Below are 18,956 nucleotides of genomic sequence, written 5' to 3' on the forward strand. Positions count from 1 at the left end.
CCGGGGCCTCCCCCAGGGTTTGGGCATGTCTCGGTCTCTCTCCCGCCATCCCGGGGCCGGGACGTGAAGCAGCTGCCAAGCGGCCGCGGCCGCGGGAGTGGGGCCCGGGGCGCGCACGGACTTGAGCGCTGAAGGTCCTCCCGGGCCGGCCGCGGAGTTCCTCGGCGGGGCCGGCGCGCCGGGAGGGGACCGGGTCCGAGGGCCCCGGGCGCGGCAGGCGCGCCAGGAGGTCCCGCCGCGAGCGTGACCTCACGGGGAGGGGCCAGCGCGGCAGCCCTGGGCGCGGAGCCGAGCGCAGAGAGCGCAGCGCCGGAGCCGAGCCGCGAGGAGCGCACGCCGCGGCCCAGATGGAGCGGTTCAAAGGTGAGGACGCGGGTCCCGGACCGGCGCGCCCCCAACACCTACTCGCCCCGCGCCACGCCGGAAAGCAAGGCCGGGGATAGCGAGAGGCGTCACCAGGTGCGCCTCGCGTCCCGCCGGGGCTCAGGTGAGCCAGGCCGGCTGCCCCCACCCAGCCCGGATCTGGGCCGAAGACCCGGGCCACAGCGGCGCCGCGGGCTGGTAGAGCGGACTCCTAGGTGGCGGCTGCGGCCCGGGCGCTTTGATCCTCCCAGGCGCGGAGGGCCGGGGTCGGCGTGGCGAGGCTTCTCACCTGTTGGAGGACCCGGGGTGCGCTTGGAGACCCACCCTCTAAGCCCCGGTCGCCCCGGAAAGATGGAGCGAGGCCGAGGAGTTCCCGAGTGAGGTCGGAACAGTGCGGGGCTGCTTGGGTGGCAAAGGGGCAGGTAGTTGGGGTTTCTCGAGCGGGCGCCAGCCGGAGTGGAGGGCTTCTTGCACACCCGGAGAAAGCCTGCGAGGGGATGCGCTTGGGCGTAAGTTGGGGGTGGGCGCGCAGCTTTCTTCCGGGCTTGGTCGGGCCATCCCAGTCGTTCAGCCGCTCCGGTAAACTCTCTCTCCGAGCACTTCTCCGCCGCTTTACCCCCAAGCAAGAGCGAGGTGCAGGGATTGGGGGCAGAGCGGGGTGCCCGGCAGGTGGAGCGCGTCTCAGCCCAAGGGCTTAGCTTGTAATCAGCTGGGCAAGTTTTGGGGTTGGCCTGGGCCGGGGATCTCGGCCAAACCCTGGTGTGCTGGTTGTGCCCGACTCGCTCCCGTGCTTAGAGCGCCGGGACTGGAGTCTAGAAGCCTCGGATTGCACAGCGTCTGGAAAAGGAGGTTAAAGAGCTGCCCCTTAAGCATGACGCTGCGGGGACCCCCCGGGACCCCTCCGCCAACTCCTTTCCTTTGGCAAAGCTTCTTGCACATCTCGTCCTGGACTCGTCTCTGCCAAACCTGCAAAAGGAAATACTGTTTCTATATTTATTTCCCCCTGGGAGAGTAATAAAGGAGACCGCTCAGATTCCCAAGGAATCTCACTCCAGTGGTTTCTCATTTCTGAACTGACAAACTTTTAGGGCTCAGCTTTGGTCCCCTAAACTAGTTGTATCTTTTGATTTTTCTTTCTTATTTTCCTTATTTGGGTCACCTGGTTACAGGTGAGGGTGAAAGAACTAAATCTTGGGCAGGGCTTCACATGGAAAGGAAGGGTCTTTGCCAGGAGCACAGAAGCCAGCTGCGGAGACCGAGTTAAATCAGTTGACAGCCTTTCTTTTTTTGTTTTCCGTGAGCCCTCCCTGGAGCCTCTCTCACATTTCTAACCGGGTGGTTTTTTGTCTCAGATTCTGCTGAGATCACATCAGTTTTGTGCCCGAATGTGTGCTTCGGTTGTCTCAGAACACTTGAGGAAGCCACAGGCCCTCTCCTTCTAAAATGGCAGTTTGCTGCTCCCCACCCCGCTGGGACCCCTCCGCCCTTTGGGAGGGACCCTCCCAGGGAATTCGAGACTTGAGTCGCCTCGCTGAGGGCCACTTCTAGCTCAGAGTCTGCCCTTCCTGAATTGTGTTAGCTGCTGATTTAAGGTCCTGGTTGTAAGCTACTTTCTCAATTCAGTATATTAATCTTTCTGAGCTAGGGCAAATGATAACATTTTGTGTCGTCTTTCCAAATGCCCAGTTATTATCAGAAGGTTTCTGTATTAATAGCTTTTGACTTGGCCCTTAACCTGAGAAAGTCTTCTTACTTATCTTTTCCTCTTGGGGGTTTAACATCCTCCCACCCTCAAAGATCTCTAAGAGGTTTTTGCCAACTGAAGGAAATTTAGTGTCAAAGTGTTTATGTTTTTGGTAACACATGTATCTGCCTCCTCATTTTGCAGTAAATCAAGCACAGCGAGTGATAAGTGAATACATCTGAGAATTATCTGGATTGCAGAGGCTAATCCAGCTCATCTTTTAGTGTTTGACTCTGGAGAAAAATCTCCAGGTTTCACTGGTGAATGATACTAATATGTTTACTAGACCTTTAAGCCGAGGAATTTGGGAATCCCCCACCTCACCAGGGATGTAGAATTCCCCATTCACTGGAGAAGCTGAGTTGTGCTTTGAACAGTCATTGACTTGAAAAGTTGATCTGTGCAAAATTAAGCATGTTGGACCCAATCTTCCTGCAACTCTAACTAGTATCTGTAGTCTCTTGCTTGTCAGAGAGTGAGGGTTTTTGTTTGTTTGTTTGTTTTTGTGGTACGCGGGCCTCTCACTGCTGTGGCCTCTCCCGTTGCGGAGCACAGGCTCCGGACGCGCAGGCTCAGTGGCCATGGCTCACGGGCCCAGCCGCTCCGCGGCAAGTGGGATCCTCCCGGACCGGGGCACGAACCCGTGTCCCCCGCATCGGCAGGCGGACCCTCAAGCACTGCGCCACCAGGGAAGCCCTGTTGTGGTTTTTTTTTTTTTTTTTTTGGTAAGATTGAATAATTATGGAATGACTAGGTATGGTGGTTTTAACAACAAAATTAAATGGAAGAGCAAGATATACTTGGGCTCTCAGAACATAGGTAAAAATTGTAAAGAATTGTTTGTAACACTTTTAAAATTTGTTATTTAAATGTCTCCTTCTCTGCTTCTAAATTCCCAGTTTTGAGCTCTCTCTCCCCACAAATAGGTTGAATGCCTCATCACCATCTCCAGATTCTCAAAATGTTTTCTCTCATTTGTAAATCTCACAAATCAGTCCATGTAGGAGAAATTGTTTTCCACGGTCCCCAGCCTACATGTCACATATTGTGCATCTCCAAAACCAGCCTATCATTTTTAGGCTCTGGGCTGACTTTCCATTGTTCTGTAAGAGGTAAAGAGTGGTTGGAATATCACCCTGTGTGTAATGCAGAAACATTTCCAGGCTTTCTCCTCATCCCTTCTAAGCCATTCTGGAGACAGCCATGATTCTCTTAAGCAAAAACAAGGTGGTGGTGGAGGCAGTAGGTGAGGGTGTCTTCCCCAGAGAGGTGGAGCTTTTATAAGAGTTGTCCTAGAAAGTAATGGTAGAATTGCTGTATCTTGTACGTGAATCTCTTTGGTGTTGTCTGAGCTGTGCTAAGCCCTGCAGGGTACGTTGAGATGGTTCCCATCCTTGGGTGTTTACATATTTATGAATCTCGTAAGGGCATCCTTGTATCACTGTGCATAAGCCCACTGGCTGAACTCACACTGTGTAGTTAAGGATTCTGGTTCCTACTCCTCTTCCAGCTGGTGAGTGTGTCCAGGGCCAAATGCAACTGACCTTCTATCTGTGGTATTGCACTCGGAAGTCCATGCCAAAGCTTCCTGAAATTGCGTCACACTTGGATACAAACATGCAAGGTTGAGATAGTCACTTTAATTTGGATCACAGTAATTGGTTGAAAGTGTATCATTCTTTTGTTGGTTTTTTTTTTTTTTTTTTTTTTTTGGCAGTACGCGGGCCTCTCACTGTTGTGGCCTCTGCCGTTGTGGAGCACAGGCTCCGGACGCGCAGGCTCAGTGGCCATGGTTCACGGGCCCAGCCGCTCGGCGGCATGAGGGATCCTCCCGGACCGGGGCACGAACCCGTGTCCCCCGCATCGGCAGGCGGACTCTCAACCACTGCGCCACCAGGGAAGCCTGTGTATCATTCTTTTCCTGTGTTCTTTGGTTTCTGAATCATATCACCTGATTATCAGGAGAGGGCACTTGGTTCTAGGGTACTGGAAGGTAGAGATGAGCTGTGAAGAGTCAAGCCAGTAAAAATACTTGAAAGCTTATGTGGGAATCATGAGATCTGTGGTCAGGGAAGGTCCAAAAAAGGAAAACTAATTAAAAGAGATAAACAGATTGATAATATTCATTTCACCTTCAGAAGAATCATCTGAATATGTTGTTTTTCCATGTCTAGGAGCTCAGGTTTTCCCAGTTGAAGTTCTACTTAAAGCAGAGTGTCTTAACTTTAGACACATGTGGGAAACATCCAGGGAGCTTTAAAAACTATGGATGCATAGACCCCACCCAAGGCATTCTGATTTAATTGGTCTAAGGGTTCGGCTTAAGCGTGTTTTTTAGGTGATTCTAGTGTGTAGCCAACAATGAGAACCATTGAAAAAAGATAATTATATAACACTTTCCTCACCTGGAAAACTAAGTAAGTGTGGAGTGAAACAGATACCCCCTCCATACTCACATGATGTGGTTTAACCAAATCTTGTGATACCTACAGAAATCTAATGTAATTCACCTGAAGCATGGGCTTTAAAAGACTGTGGGGAAGCTACTGAAAAACAGTCTCCAACGTGATGCTTCAGAATCCTAAGCTCAGGGTTTGCTCATGGTTGTACTTGACCCCAAGCACTCCTGACTTTGAAGCTCTTTGTGTGGGAGCCCTTGATGCCTTGGCAATGAAATGGTCTGAAACAAATACTGAGAGGTCACCTTTGGTGCTGAAAGGCCAGGAGGGGTGGGGGAATTCTGCTCTGGGCCCTTCCCGTCTTCTGAAGGGGCGGGAGCTCTGGGAACTGGGCTGGTTCCAAGGACCATTAAAGGGCCGGGAGGGGCCAAGGAGCTTCAAAGCTGAGGAAGCTGTGCCAGTTTTCTTCCAAATCCCTTTAATGATGGGAAATGTTTCTCTAAAGACTTCTGTCATCCAGAGAAGGGAGACTTTCCCCAAGCCAAGGGAGGATGGCACATCTGCCCAGAACCCAGGCTGAAATGGAAGGGAGAACAGTCAGGGTGCAAGGAAGAAGCAGCAGCTTGGGAACCGGGAGTCCCAGGGGATCTCCTTGGTCAGGCGAGATGCTGAGCTCTCCAGGCCTCCGTTTCCCCTTCTAGAAAACAACCTCCAGTGTTTGTCCATCAGGTTTTCCGGGCACTCTTCAATGCTACTTGCTCTGTGGTTGCTGAGGAATCTCTGGAGGGAGGCTATGTCTTGAGGAGGGGAGGAAAATGAGGGAGGGAATGTGGGCAGCCCAACAAACTCCAGTTTAGGATTGTGATTCTTATAAATAAAACCAATTTCCTGTTGAGAGTGGAGAACGGCAGCCTTGGTGGGAAAGAGAACGCCATCGGACATGCGAGGAATTTGTTTCTCAAGGACCTTTGTGTGAACGTGTCTCCAAAGCCCGGAGCCACTCTCTGAAATGCAGGATTATTCGCTTCCATTTGAGAGACAGATCCACTGAGGCCAAAAGAGATTAAGCAACAGCTCAGCAAGTCACAACCAAGATAAGAGGTCCCTGAGAAGTGAGTTTCTAAAGGGTAGATTCCTGTTCTAATAACAGCAAGGGCTTATTTAGAAAGAAGTTCTAGGAGCCGTTTTCAGGCTCATTCCTTATCAGTGTCCTTTTAGCCAGGAAGGGATTAGCCACTCAGTGAAACTCTCCTCCGTCTTCAGGACCTGGCCCACATGCCTCCTCTTCCATGAAGCCTCCCCTGAGTTGCTCTGCGTTCCCTCACTATTTTAGGTGTAGCACATCATAAGTGCTCAAAAACTGTTTGTTGAATTAAAGTCACATTGTCTTATCATTATATGCCTCTATGTCTGTCTCCCCTGAAGCCCCTTCAAGACAGGGGTATCTCTCTCCTCCAAGGATCCCTCCCCCTCAGCCCCTAGTGCACTGCCAGGCACATAGTAAGTGTCTGAGACATGACAGGGGGGATGAATGAAGGAATGAATTGCAGGCAACAGGAGTGCCTCCTCTCTGAGGTTCTGGCCCTCAGGAGCAGCCCTCGGTCACAAAGGGAAATGAGGCATGATCTCAAAGCCAGATTCCGGAAGTGGAGATGCAAGCCAGCAGTGGCCACCCTTGGCTTTCCCGACTTGAGCCTTGTTTCTGTCTGTTCCAGCACAGGGGTGTTGCTGTCTGGTGGTACAGAGAAGGATGCTGCAGGTTTCTGCCTGTGAGTATGAGCCTGCCTGTGCCCTCTGCAGAAGCTCACCCGGCCTCCAGGGCTCCTGAGGGCACAGACTTGGCTCTGCCCATGCTCTGGACTGATGGCTGAGGGATCTCGTGGAGCTGGGCGCCAGCCTGGGCACTCCGGGGCTCAGGGTTCTAATCTGGCCTTTGCCACTAACTCGCTGTGCGACCTTGGGCAAGTCAATTAATCTCTCTGGGCCTTGTCTCCTCACCTGTACGAGTGAGGCTAATGATTACTAACTGCTGCTTGATGGAATAATTGTTAAGAGCTTCTGTGCTGTACTTGTAAGGGGCAATGTATTAATTCAGGGGAGCAAATACCCTGAAACTTCGGTGATGTGGTCCTGGCCCCACCAGTTCCTGCCTTCTTGGGGGTTGGGTGGTTCCTCACCGTTAATTTGGGCACCAGCTGTGCCCATCACATGCTTTACGAAGCTATTGGGAGCTCTGAGCTGGGAATGTTCAGCCCGTTCCCAGGCAGCCTAGCTTCTCAGAGCATCTGTGTAATCCCCTTGAGGTCAACTGGAAAGGAGCTGGGCAAGGAATTTCTTTGCTGTCTCAGTACGTTTATATAGGAGAGACCCTTAAATTCTAACTGGACCTTCAAGCTCTCTACTAATTTTCTGTCACTTGGCTCTCACCTTCTCCCTAGTTGGTCTCAAAACAAACTAATGAAAAACTCCATGGAGAGGGAGTAGGGAGAATGTGTAGAAAATGTCGGAGCCTGCGTTACCCTGGACGTCGTGCTGCACTGGTGCAAAACCAGATGAGCCCAGCGTGTTGTATTTTCACGTCCCGTCTCTCCGTGGGCTTTAAATTTCAGGGAGGAGCAGGGAGGGGCACCGACAGCAACAGAAGCCCTGCTCTGTTGTTTCCTAAACAGGCCCCTGAGTTCTCCTCTCACTTCCTTGAGCCCCTCGCAGGGATATCAAAGACAGCAGCAGGCCTGTTGAGTGTGGTGAGCTGTGCCCCAGCAGATTGCAAATTGGCCTTCTGCTCCTGATTAAATGGAGGAAGGATGGTTAGCTGTTAGCTCTGAGAGAGCAGCCTGCTGCTCCCAGAAGGAATCTGAGTGGGGCCATGTGCATTCCTGCCTGTGGAGGTGTCTTTCCCAAAGAGGGTGACCAACTGTCCCAGTTTGCCTGGGACTTTCCTGGTTTTGCTACCGAAAGTGCCAAGTCTCAGGAAATCCCTTAGTCCCGGGCAGACCCGAGATGGTGGGTCACCTTGTTCCCAGGCCTCAGCTTTATTAAAAGGCTCTAAATCGAACATGTGGTTGCTCCGTAGCAAAGACGAACTAGAGCCAATTATTTCGTCTCTTTGACCAGAAAGCAGAAGTCCAAAGCTTAAAAACTAGCCGTTTGCAACTAACCACGAAGGATATATACCAGTATCCTAAGGGAGAGAAGCCAGACTCGAAAAGCCTATACACACTGCATGATTGCATTTATGTGACTTTCTGGAAAAGGCAAAACTGTCGGAAAGGGAAACAGGTCAGTAGCTGCTAGGGCTGGGACAAGGGGTTCACCACAAAGGAGCAGGAGGGAAATTTCTAGAATGATACAAATCTTCATTTTTTTGCATCTTTATAGTGGTGGTGGTTACACAGTTCTAGAGCTGTGCAGCCAACAGGGAAGCACTTTTGTTTTTTTCTTTCTTTGTGTAAATTATACCTCCAGAAAGCTGACTTTAAAACAAACACTAGCCATTTGTGACACTGTGGTATAAGATGAAGAATCCATCAAGCGTGTGGTTGGCCATCACAGGTTGTAAATAGCATCTGAGGTCTTGGTGTGGTCATGCCTGCAGCCATCTGGAGGTGCAGCAGAAGACAGTGAAGAATTTTGGTGCAAAACAAAATGACTATGTGACGGTACGCTAAACGCAAGAGACTTATCTGTGAGGCACAGACAGGGTGATGGTGGAAGCTCTCCCTCTATTTAGAGAAAAGGAAAAGCAGGTCTCCTAAAACCCAGGCAGCAGATGTGCCCAGGAGGGTCATGGAATATTGAAGCATTAGCTCTGGGTTCCCACCCTGGGAACTCTTCTGCTACACACACATGGATCTAATGTATTGACTTTGGCAGGCTTTATGCTGCAAGGTTTGTTTTTTTTTGTTTTTTTTTTGTTTGTTTTTTTCACCAATGAAGTTATTGAATTGGAATTGAGTCTATACCATAATTATTTCCTGGCTGACCTTTTGATTTTGGCAATCCTGCGTGTCTGTGCTAGCTAGATTGATTTTGAGTGGGGGGAGAATGCATGATTTAGCAAAATAATGCACCTATTCCCATGTGAGGTAAGGGATCAGCCCTTTTGTTTCCAGGCAGGGAAAAGCCTTGTGATGCACGAGCAGCAGCAGCCCTTGCTCACCAGTCCAGGAGAGGGGATGCAGAATCCCCCGAGAATGAGGAAGTATCATTCTGGTGGTCTTAATGGAATCTGAAGAGCTTAGTGGTTCCCATTTCCCAGAAACTCAAACTCTAAGTCAAACTGTCTTGTTCTTCAGGTGAACTGTGTTTGGCTCTATGACCCGGGTAGCTGACTGTGTGTCTTCTCATCTTCATTAAGTACAGTGGGTTGGAAGGCTGCAGAACTTTCATCCCTGAGGACCATATGGGCCCAGATAACTTTCAGTCATGAATTACACTGGAGAATTTCACACATGCAACTCTTCTTAATCATAAATGTGTCCAGGACACTAGTTACCCACAGAGGCAGGTCTGTTCTACCTGTTCTTGGGGTATTCAGGAAGAGTTGCTGAATAATAGCAGAATAATAATAGAATACTTGCAGTCCTTAGTCCTAATTTTCTCAACTCTGTTGGGGGACAGTGGTGGAGGGCGGGGTAGAGGTAGGGAATATTTTTTGTGCATATTTGCAGTGAATCTTCCCTGATGCAGGGTCAGGCCTGGCTTGTGGAGGGTCCACCTTGGAAGGGCCAGGTTTGGGGCAGCCCAAGGACCCACTTCTAGGTTGAGTACAAACATGAGTACTAGTTTGAATTCTAGTTTGAGGGCTGCAGAGGAGAAGCTGGGAGTGCACGGGTGGGGAAATTCCAGATACTTCCTTCCCCGGACTGCAAACGATTACCACCATCTCCCCAGGCTACCCTGGCGTACTGGCATTTTTGGGGGTTCTGAGGACTGTCAGCCATCCTCTTAGACCAACAAGTGGGAATCCTGCCATTTCCTTTCACCCTCCACCCCCCTTTTCCTTCTCTCCCAGTTTTTACACAAGAGGATTTATTCATGTTAGCTATATTCAAGTCCCCAGAAGGGGGGAGAAGAAAGATTGTGTTGAATGAGCTTATTGTTTGGAGATTTCACTGACTTATTTAATACCCACAATCCTAGAACATATTGAGCTGATTTACTAAAATTCAAATATGGGCCTTTGGGAAGGAACTCCGAGGGTGCTGGGTGTCCCTGGTATCAGGGCTGGGACTTACTGGGTGGCAGGTTTGCTGGGGGCATCTTATCTTCATCTTCATGCTCTTGGGTCTCCTTGGGGGAAAATACTCTTTTACAATCCCAGACATCTTATGAGCCTGAGATGGTCACCACCCTACTGCGCTTTGCATCATCAGGCCTTTTGTGGCATCCCCTTCTAGCACTTTCTTTGAAGAAATGAAGATGGACACCACCACTAGGTACTTCCATTAACAGAGGCCCCTTGTGGCTTCTGCTTGGCAGTTTCCTGCACAAGTGGAAGGAAATAAAGGGTGGTGATGTGGCAGAGCTTGGACAGAGGCAGCAAGTACCAAACAACCTCACACCTACTGCTCGAGTGCCTGATGCAGTGCGGCTGGGCCATGACAGTCATGGCAGAGTTGGATACATGTCTTTTAGCCTGTTTTGGAGATGGGGTCTCTGTGGATGGTATTTCTGGAGTTGTGGCTGAGGATCATGGTGTGTTTGACGGTCCGGTGCCATTGTCTAGTGCGTGGTGACAGTTCCAGGTGTGTGAAGCCCTTGAGGGTCTCCTGAGAGAGCCACTGCCGGCAACCTGAGCTGGGGTGAGACTCGTGAAAGCCTTTCTCTGGTTCAAGTCAGTAATGTCCCAGGTGCCCTGAAACTTAGACTGTGGCAAAGCAGGTCAGGTTGATGACAAAACCAGCTCCGGCAAGTGTGAGTGCATGTTAGGTGCTGCAAGACCCCTCCTGGGCGCACACAGGCTCACACCTTCTTCTGTACATTCAACGTCCTCTCTCTCTCTCTATTTTTCTCCCTCCCCCACCCTTGCTCGCTCCTTTCATTCCTTTATTCTCTTCCTCTTGACTTTCTCACACTTTCTCACTTTTTTTTTTTTTCTGTCAATTCTGTTCAGGTCTCCTGTATCTTTAGAAAAAGGACCTTCCCCGGGACCCTAAGGTCAGAAAGACCCAGAAAGAGAGAGCCTCCCCTTGCCTCCAGGTCTCTGCTCTTATTTCTAGTAGCCAAGGCTAGAACTCCAGGCTTCCCCAGCAGGAGCTGATGACCTCAGAGGCAGGGTGGGAAACGGGGCACGCTCCCAGCCCAACAAGGAGCAGCTCATTCCTTCCTGGAAGAGGAGGCCTGAGTGAAGTCTGTTCGGTGCAGCCCCTGCTGCTTCATCAGGCCCTAGAAAGTGTCACTCCACACTGCCTGCTGCAAAGACGGTCACCTTCCCCAACCCTCAGGGTCCAAGTCACTTGCTAACCATGAAAGCTTGCCAGCCATCCCACCTGACCTAGGGCGGGTTAATGTGACTAGTCACAGAGACTAGGACGCCCAGGAGAGTTCTTGCCCTCTCTCTGCTAGTCCTTAAACAGCCCTGTGACCTGCTCACCTCCGAGGGCTGGAAGTAGTCTCAGCCCTGGGTGAGGCTCCTCCCACTGCCATCCCAAGCTCCCTGGAAATGAGCTTCAGAGGAAGGCCTGGCATCTGCACAGGGGGAGCATGAGAACATCGCCACAGTTTGGATAAACGTTCCAAACATGAAGGCTCAACATTGACTAAAATAATTTTTTCCCATTGACCTCCTGGCTTCCCCGTGGGCAAGTGTCCATCTCCCGCCCATCTGATGCTGGTTTGGTGCGTGTAATTGTAAACAGTTCAGGCTGGGGGCAAATCTCGGAGAGTTATGGGATCCAGGTGTCGCTCCTGGCTCTCGACGCACTGGTTCCCTTGAGAGTGGGAAAGGTCATTTTGTTCTCCAAGGGAGAATTTAGTCGGTTGCTTTTGAGATCAAATCCTTTGGAAGCATGACTGTCTCCCGTGCCCCTACCCCCCAGGTCTCCACTCACGACTGAAAGAGACTGGGGGAGGGGGCTCTAATTCATGAGTGAGTGGGGTTTTTGCTTCTCTGACCCCGAGGTAGGGGCCCCGAGTGCTCTCAAGTCTGCAGGGAGGCATCGACGTGATGCTGTTGACTGACTAGCAGACAGAGGAGGCTGCATTCTCTGTGTGAGAATGTGGAGCCCACGCACCAGGGCAAGTTTCAGGTCAGTTTCAGCCTCGTTTCTCAAGTACAGCTGGATGCCTGACGCGGACATGGCAGCTGGCAGGTGGGAGCCTCTTGTCCAAAGCAGGAGGCCTCTAAAGTGTGTAGGCAGCTTTGGGCACTTTGTTACCTCCCTGGCCCTAGCAATAGACTCGGAAGTCATCTCAGAGCAAAAGTGGTTGCGGGGATTGTGTTTGAAAATGCCTTTGGACAGTTGGGGGACATGGGGGGCACCAATGTCGGGGGTCTGGCTTCCCCCCTCTTTGCATCCTTGCAGCCCTTAACATACCTAGCGGGTGGGGCCCCAGTAAAGCGGAAAGAAGCTGATAAACTCATTCACTTCACAGACATTAGGCATGATTGGGACACGTGTGTGTGTGTGTGTGTGTGTGTGTGTGTGTGTGTGTGTCTTGGAGAAGAGCTGTCAGCGACAATCAGCCCCATTTTCTTGAAATTTCCTAAAGCTATTTACCCAATGCCCTTAAAGGATAAGATTGGTGGCCTACAACAAGATTTATTTTTCTGCCCTGGGGAGGTTGAGGCAGCTTGGGAGAGAGAACGTGAGAATTCAGAGGACGTGTTCTGCTGGGGTGGACTGACACCCAGATCCCACACTTATCCGTCAAGGCTCACTCAGCCTTGACACCTTGACCTCGACCCCACCCCACCCCCAACCCAAGCCTTCAACCCCTCACTGCATCTTGCACGACGCTGCTCTGTGCTTTCATCCTTGGCTGCCATGTGTCTGTGCATATGGATTTCTTCTTTGGCTGGAAAAAATAAGGCCAGTCACATAGCTTGGAGCAAAATATTCTCTACAAATGACTTTTTTTTTCTTTTCTTTCTTAAAACATTACCATTACTGAGTGTGAAAATGGTTTAGATTCAGGAGGAAACAGCTGGCTGGCAGAGATCCTGGTGGGGTCTTGGGTAAGATTCCGCTGTCACTAATGGCTTTATTAGGTACATTTCCGGCACAAGCACACTGGGCAGTTGGGGAATTCTGTCGCTGAGAACTTTCACCAAGGCAAGAGCAGCAGCGGAGCAGCTTCCAGCTGAGGCCAGGAAGGAAAGTCTCATAGTCTTCATTTCATTCAAGACAGTCCAGACCTGTCCAATGGGTGTCTCTTACCACCTTGGTAGTTTAACTCGGATGCTCATAAACCTTTTCTTTCTAGAATATTCTGTGGGTTTCTCTTAGACTTCAATACTTTGCTACGTGTGAGCCCAGATTTCTTAGGGTCCCTGAACCAGGCCCTCTACCTTGAGTGCAGGCAGTGGCTAAAGCAACTCTCCAGTGGCTGTGCAGAGAGCAGGGAGATGTGCTCTGCCTTGTCTGGCACTGGAAAAAATCTGAGCTCCTTCTGCAGTGGCCCATGCCTCTTTGTCCAGTCCCTATGGCTATTTATCACTTTGTTCTGTGCCCCAGCCATACTGGATTCCTTGTGATTACCCAAATTGGACTTTTGCAAATGCTGTTCCTTTGACCTGGAATGTTCTCCACTCAGGGTTGCCTGCCAGGCTTATCTGTCAATGCTCACTCACCCTTAACCTTGACCCCCTGAAGACTTTAACCCCTCACTGCACCTTGCATGACTCTCCATGGCCATGGTCATGTTACAGTTGATGGAAAGTCTATGTTCCCAGGAAGGTGAAAGCTCAAGGGTCAAAAGCCATTATTCCTCTTTGTGTCCACAGCACCTCACTCCACGGGTGGTGTATTGTCAGTGCTCATGTATAGGATTGTGTGCTTGAGAAATGGTTGCTGTCCTTGTTTTCTGAGTTTGATTGCATCAAAGTTAAGGGCTTCTGTTCATTAATGAGATTTCCGGACAAAGGTAATAGGCAGCTGGCAGAAAGGAGAGAGAGATTTACACTGTCTAAACGCTTCAGGGGATTAACATTTAGAATATTCAAGGAACTCTGGCAGATCAGCCAGAAAAAGGCAGAAATCTCAATAGAAAAGGTGAGTAAAGGGTGTCAATGGGCGTTTACAGGTGAAGGAGCCTCTGGAACGGTAACGACCACCTGAAGAAACGCTTGCTTGGGCTCCTTTAGTTTTCAGAGCCAAACCAGCCAAAACAACCGCCCAGTAGGCTGGCGGAAGTGAGGGGCTGCAGGAGGCCAAGTGTTCTCAGAACACTCAGAACTTTCTGCATGGGTCCACTCCAGACAGGTTTGAAGATGATCTTTGCAGCGTTATTTTTGGTGGTGGAGTGTGGGAAGTGGTCTTGGTGTCTAGGTGAACTATGACAGCAGGTGCACATTCTAGAAAATTATGCAGCAGTGGAAGCAATGGATTAAATGTCTGTCCAGAAACATAGATGGCTCTTTACGACGTAGTGCTGACTGAAAGGTAGGAAGCAGAAGGGCCCTTTTGACAATTGCATTTCAGGCCATTAAAAATTCATAAAGCAGTACACATTGAGCAGGAACACATACCAAGAAAAAAAGGTACATAATGGAGAGAATGTCATCTCTGTTGGTAGTGGGGAATGGGATACGGGCATGAAAGGGAATTTTTTTTAATTAATTTATTTAATTTTTGGCTGCATTGGGTCCTTGTTGCTGTGCGTGGGTTTTCTCTAGTTGCTGAGAGCGGGGGCTACTCTTTGTTGCGCAGCACAGGCTCTAGGCGTGCAGGTTTCAGTAGTTGTGGCACGTGGGCTCAGTAGTTGTGGCTCACGTGCTCTAGAGCACAGGCTCAGTAGTTGTGGCGCACGGGCTTAGTTGCTCCGCGGCATATGGGATCTTCCCGGACCAGGGGTCGAACCCGTGTCCCCTGCGTTTGCAGGCGGATTCTTAACCACTGCACCACCGGGGAAGCCCAGGAAAGAGAATTTGTAAGAGTTTGTTTATAGTCTGCTGCTGATGCCAGAAGCCTACAAATCTGACTTGAAATAGAATTGGGCGTAGTGATGGCAACACCAGCAGCACATGCAGTGTGCGGTGGAAAGATGGAGAGGTGGGAGTCGGGTGGGCACTCATCTCCCTGCAGCCCCCCGCCAGGGGGAAGAGGTAATGGGGAGGCCATTTTCTTTCTGTTAAGTGCTGGGCTGTCCAAGACCCTTTGCCAGTGAGGTTGTGATAATAGACCACCCTTACAATTCACACCAAAGTTAATGTGTTTTTCAGAGCTGTAGTGGTGATTAGCAGCCTGCCGTGGTCAGGAGGGGAGGGGGTGCTTGTAACCCACCCTTGGATAAGCGTGGGATGATAGAGCTGGCTTTTAATAGTTGTGTTATTTTTCAGTCACCTCCAGCTACTCTGAGCACCAGGTGTCATCTTTGGGTTCAGATTGCCAATAAGTACATACAGGTCACGGCCAAGGGCTGTGTCCAAAGGTTTATCAGATTGAGTCGAAGGCATTGGAATTGGATTTTTCCAGTACCTGACTGATTGGACACGAAGTTGCTAGACTCTGTACAGCAGTTCATTTTTGCTTCTCTCCACCCAGGAGATGGGGATATTCACTCAAAATCGGTGCATCCAGACGAGAGCAACTGCTTCTCCACGAGCAGACCTGGGGTCTATTTCATCTGAACAGAGTTGGCCCCTGAAATTTTTTGTTCCACCTGTATTCCTACTTGAAATATACTTGTTTTCCTTTGTCTTTTTTAAGTCTTTTTGAGATTCAAAGGTGTGTGTGGTAGAGCCATTTGGACCGGGGAGACCACTGCCTGCTTCTGCTCTGCCCAGTGTGTGCTCTGCGAGGCTGCCTGGGGTCTCGTGAGCGTGGGCAGAAGAGCTGAGTCTTTCAGGTGTGGCTCAGCCGGGGGTGCGGAGCAGCAAATCCAGCTATGTGTAAAAGCCAGGAAATAAAGCTTAAGGTTTTCAGAAAATGGAAAAACCCCTGATCTTGGCTCTGCTGGTTTGATTGTTCTCCCACCGTTCTTTCTCATGCACTGATGTCTTTTTCTTCTAGCTGTTCTTCATCTGACCTGTCCATTTACTGACCAAGTTCAGTTTCTGCCCTGCATTCCCCATTCCTGGCTCCACTGGGATGTGTATACCTCAGTGTTGGAACAATGTAGATCTTCATTTCTGTTCTCCTAAGTGCAAGTGTCAGCCCCAGGGTCCTTTCCAATTAGAAGGGTTTGGTGGGTTTTTTTTTTTACTGAACTTGCTGATGTGTGTAAATAGCCCTTTGTAATGGCGAATTTCCAGGTGTTCACACCATAGGCATTTTTTGAGCTTCATCACATGCCAGGTGTCATCTGGGTGTTGAGCTAAAGCTGGGCACGGTATTAATGGGTCTAATAAAGGATACTTTCAGATAGTAGTAACATGAAAAACAGCATGTTTTGAGAGTAATTGGCAGGGGGAGGGAGCAGTCCCAGTATCAGCCAGGTGGTCACAGAGAGGCTCTCGGAGATGACGTTTGGGTTGAGATCTAAGTGAAGAGGAGGGGCCTGCTGCATGGAGAACCAGGGTTGGGAGTTCCAGGCAGAGAAAGCAGCGGGTGCAAAGGTCCTGAGATCATCAAGAGCTTGAATGATATGGATTAGGGGCTGGGAGCTGGGAGCAGAGTCAGCAGTGGGACGGTGGTGAGAGATGAGACGGGAGAGCCGAAAGCTTGGGTTGTATTCTTTTTTTGTTTTAAGATTTTCAAAATATAGTATGTTTATTACAATCAAAGCCAAAGTTGGTCATATTCTGAGAGCACTTTACAAGCAGTGGAATTTAGCTTCCCAGTCACCCACTGCCTCTTACAAATGGGTAGGTTACCACCAGTCTTTTATTCCACAGCAAAAATCTAAGCACATCCTAGAAGAATATTCTCCTTCGTACTTCTCTGAAGAAACTGAGGTGCTACAGGCCTATTACAGTTTTCCACACTTTACTGAAGGGGGTTCTGAGGGTGAGATCGGGCATGGAGAAAGACCACAGGTGCACAGCTCATTGGTGGCAGGTGTAGGACAGTTGCCTGAGATTCCCGAATGATGGTCCTGCATCCTTCCCACCAGGCAAAGCCAGGGAAGGAAAGTAGCTGTTTGATCTCTGAACCACCTAACATCTCTGAATTACTTCTCCCTGTTAAGAGGCATTGAATGCTTTATTCCCCCACTGTGCAGGTTGCAGGGAATATAATAATGGTCAAAAGTGGCAGGGTTTATGCCCACCTGGTTCGTATCCAGCTTGGATACTTGCAACGTTGAGCAGTTACTTGCCCTCTCTGAGCCTCGGTGTCTTCATCTGAAAGGGGCTGATCACCCTTTTCCCTAGAGGTTTATAAGAACTGAGTGAAATCCTGTACTTCTCCACAGGTTCAGCACACGGTCAGAGCCCCAAGAGGCTAGTTATGGGCCGTAGGTGGTGGTGAAACAAGGTACTGCTCTGTATTTGCCATGGATCTGCCATGTTTATTTCTTTTTTAAAAAAAATAAATTTATGGGCTTCCCTGGTGGCGCAGTGGTTGAGGGTCCGCCTGCCGATGCAGGGGACACAGGTTCGTGCCCCGGTTTGGGAAGATCCCACATGCCGCAGAGCGGCTGGGCCCGTGAGCCATGGCCGCTGGGCCTGCGCGTCCGGAGCCTATGCTCCGCAACGGGAGAGGCCACAACAGTGAGAGGCCCGCGTACCGCAAAAAAAAATAAAATAAAATAAATTTATTTATTGTATTATTTATTTATTATTTTTGGCTGTGTTGGGTCTTTGTTGCTGTGCGCGGGGGCTTTCTCTAGTTGCGGTGAATGGGGGCTACTCTTCGTTGTGGTGCACCAGCTTCTCATTGCAGTGGCTTCCCTCGTTGTGCAGCACATGCTCTAGGCGCGTGGGCTTCAGTAGTTGTGGCACACGGGCTCAGTAGTTGTGGCTCATGGGCTCAGTCGTTGTGGCACACGGGCTCAGTCGCTCCACGGCATGTGGGATCTTCCCAGACCAGGGCTTGAACCCGTGTCCCCTGCATTGGCAGGCGGATTCTCAACCACTGCGCCACCAGGGAAGCCCCTGCCATGTTTTTTTCTGATGCCTAAAACCTTTGCTTTCAGTAGTGTGGCCACTAAGGCTGTGTGAGGGAGGGGCAAGCTGACTGTTTCCTGTTTCTGAACCCGTTGGTATGAGGACACTGTGCCTCATTAGTCCTCTGTCACCCCAGCCTCAGTTTTCTCCATCTGTAATAATCATCACTCTACTCCTGTCCCAGGCTTGTTGGGAAGATGAATGAAAACCATGCATGAAAGTGCCCTGAAAACTGAAAAGCACTAAACATGTATGAAAGGTGGTTATTTCAGTGCTGGACTGGGATTTGCATAGCAGGCAGAGGGCAGTCCATGGTGCTTCCTTAGGCATTGCTACTGTCCCTGACTAGTTCTCAGCTCTCCCCAGAAGGCGGGCTTTCTGGGTCATTGTGGGAACGTGTCTGAGATTGGCTGCTGAGATGGGCAATTAGATGTGGGATCACAGTCAGCAGTGAAGTCTCAGTAAGAGATTCGGTCAGGCTGGTGAAGTTCGTTTCAGTCCCACAGGCAGTGGACGCTTCCGTGCCAAGTGCCCATCTACAAGATGAGGAGGATGATAAGCCCCCTGTAGTCACAGGACTGGTGTCCACATGGCCTGGTTACCTGTTGCAACCCCACGAGAACATCTGCTCAGAGCCACGTTGCTGCGGGGTATATTTTGCTTCCTCATCCCAGGTTGCTGCTCCCTGGCCTGGCAGTGGGGTCCTGCTGGGCCCAGGGAAGCCCTGGCTTCCTGGCAGCTGCTGCCTGGGACACATGCATTGGACCTCTCGTGACTTCCAGCACTGCCTCTCTCTGGGGCGGTTGCCCCCCACCCATCAACCCTGACTTTCTTCATCTTCCCTGCTCTGCAGGTGCTGCCGCCTTCTCCATATTAAGTGGAGCATCAAGAGTGATAATAGTGATTATGAAAAAATAATAATACCAGTATCCTCTACTGCTTATTTCAGTGTATGTTCCGTTTTCAACTTTCACGAATATCCCAGTGAGATGTGTCAGAAATCTTAAGATAGCTGTTTTCCCCACGGGGTAACTGAGGGCCTGAGCCTTTAAACTTAACTGTCACTACCGACTAGGAAGCTGTTTCTACCAGAAGGCGAGTTTTCAGACTCTCAGCCGAGTGTAAGTCTCGCTGCCCACATCTGGTATTGGCCGTGTTCGCGGGCTCAGCAGTGGCCTCTCTCCCCTGGCATTTTGTTCTCACCCTCTCATTTAATCCCTACATCCTCCTGGGGGGTGGT

General features: G+C 50.2%; 1 protein-coding gene across 5 annotated transcripts in view; it reads left to right on the forward strand.

Annotated features, from left to right (window-relative positions):
* Nucleotides 1–301: 301 nt before the first annotated feature.
* AFAP1L2 (actin filament associated protein 1 like 2) overlaps nucleotides 302–18,956 on the forward strand; it is a 99,887-nt gene continuing 81,232 nt past the window's right edge. For all 5 annotated transcript variants that reach the window (XM_081228296.1, XM_081228297.1, XM_081228299.1 and 2 more), the window contains exon 1: nucleotides 302–363. In XM_081228296.1, the coding sequence (XP_081084422.1) occupies nucleotides 348–363 (16 nt within the window). In that variant the 5' untranslated portion in view covers nucleotides 302–347. The remainder of the gene's footprint in view (nucleotides 364–18,956) is intronic.

The sequence above is a fragment of the Mesoplodon bidens genome, assembly GCF_964165515.1.
Source record: "Mesoplodon bidens genome assembly, chromosome: 1".
NCBI classification, from domain to species: domain Eukaryota; kingdom Metazoa; phylum Chordata; class Mammalia; order Artiodactyla; family Ziphiidae; genus Mesoplodon; species Mesoplodon bidens.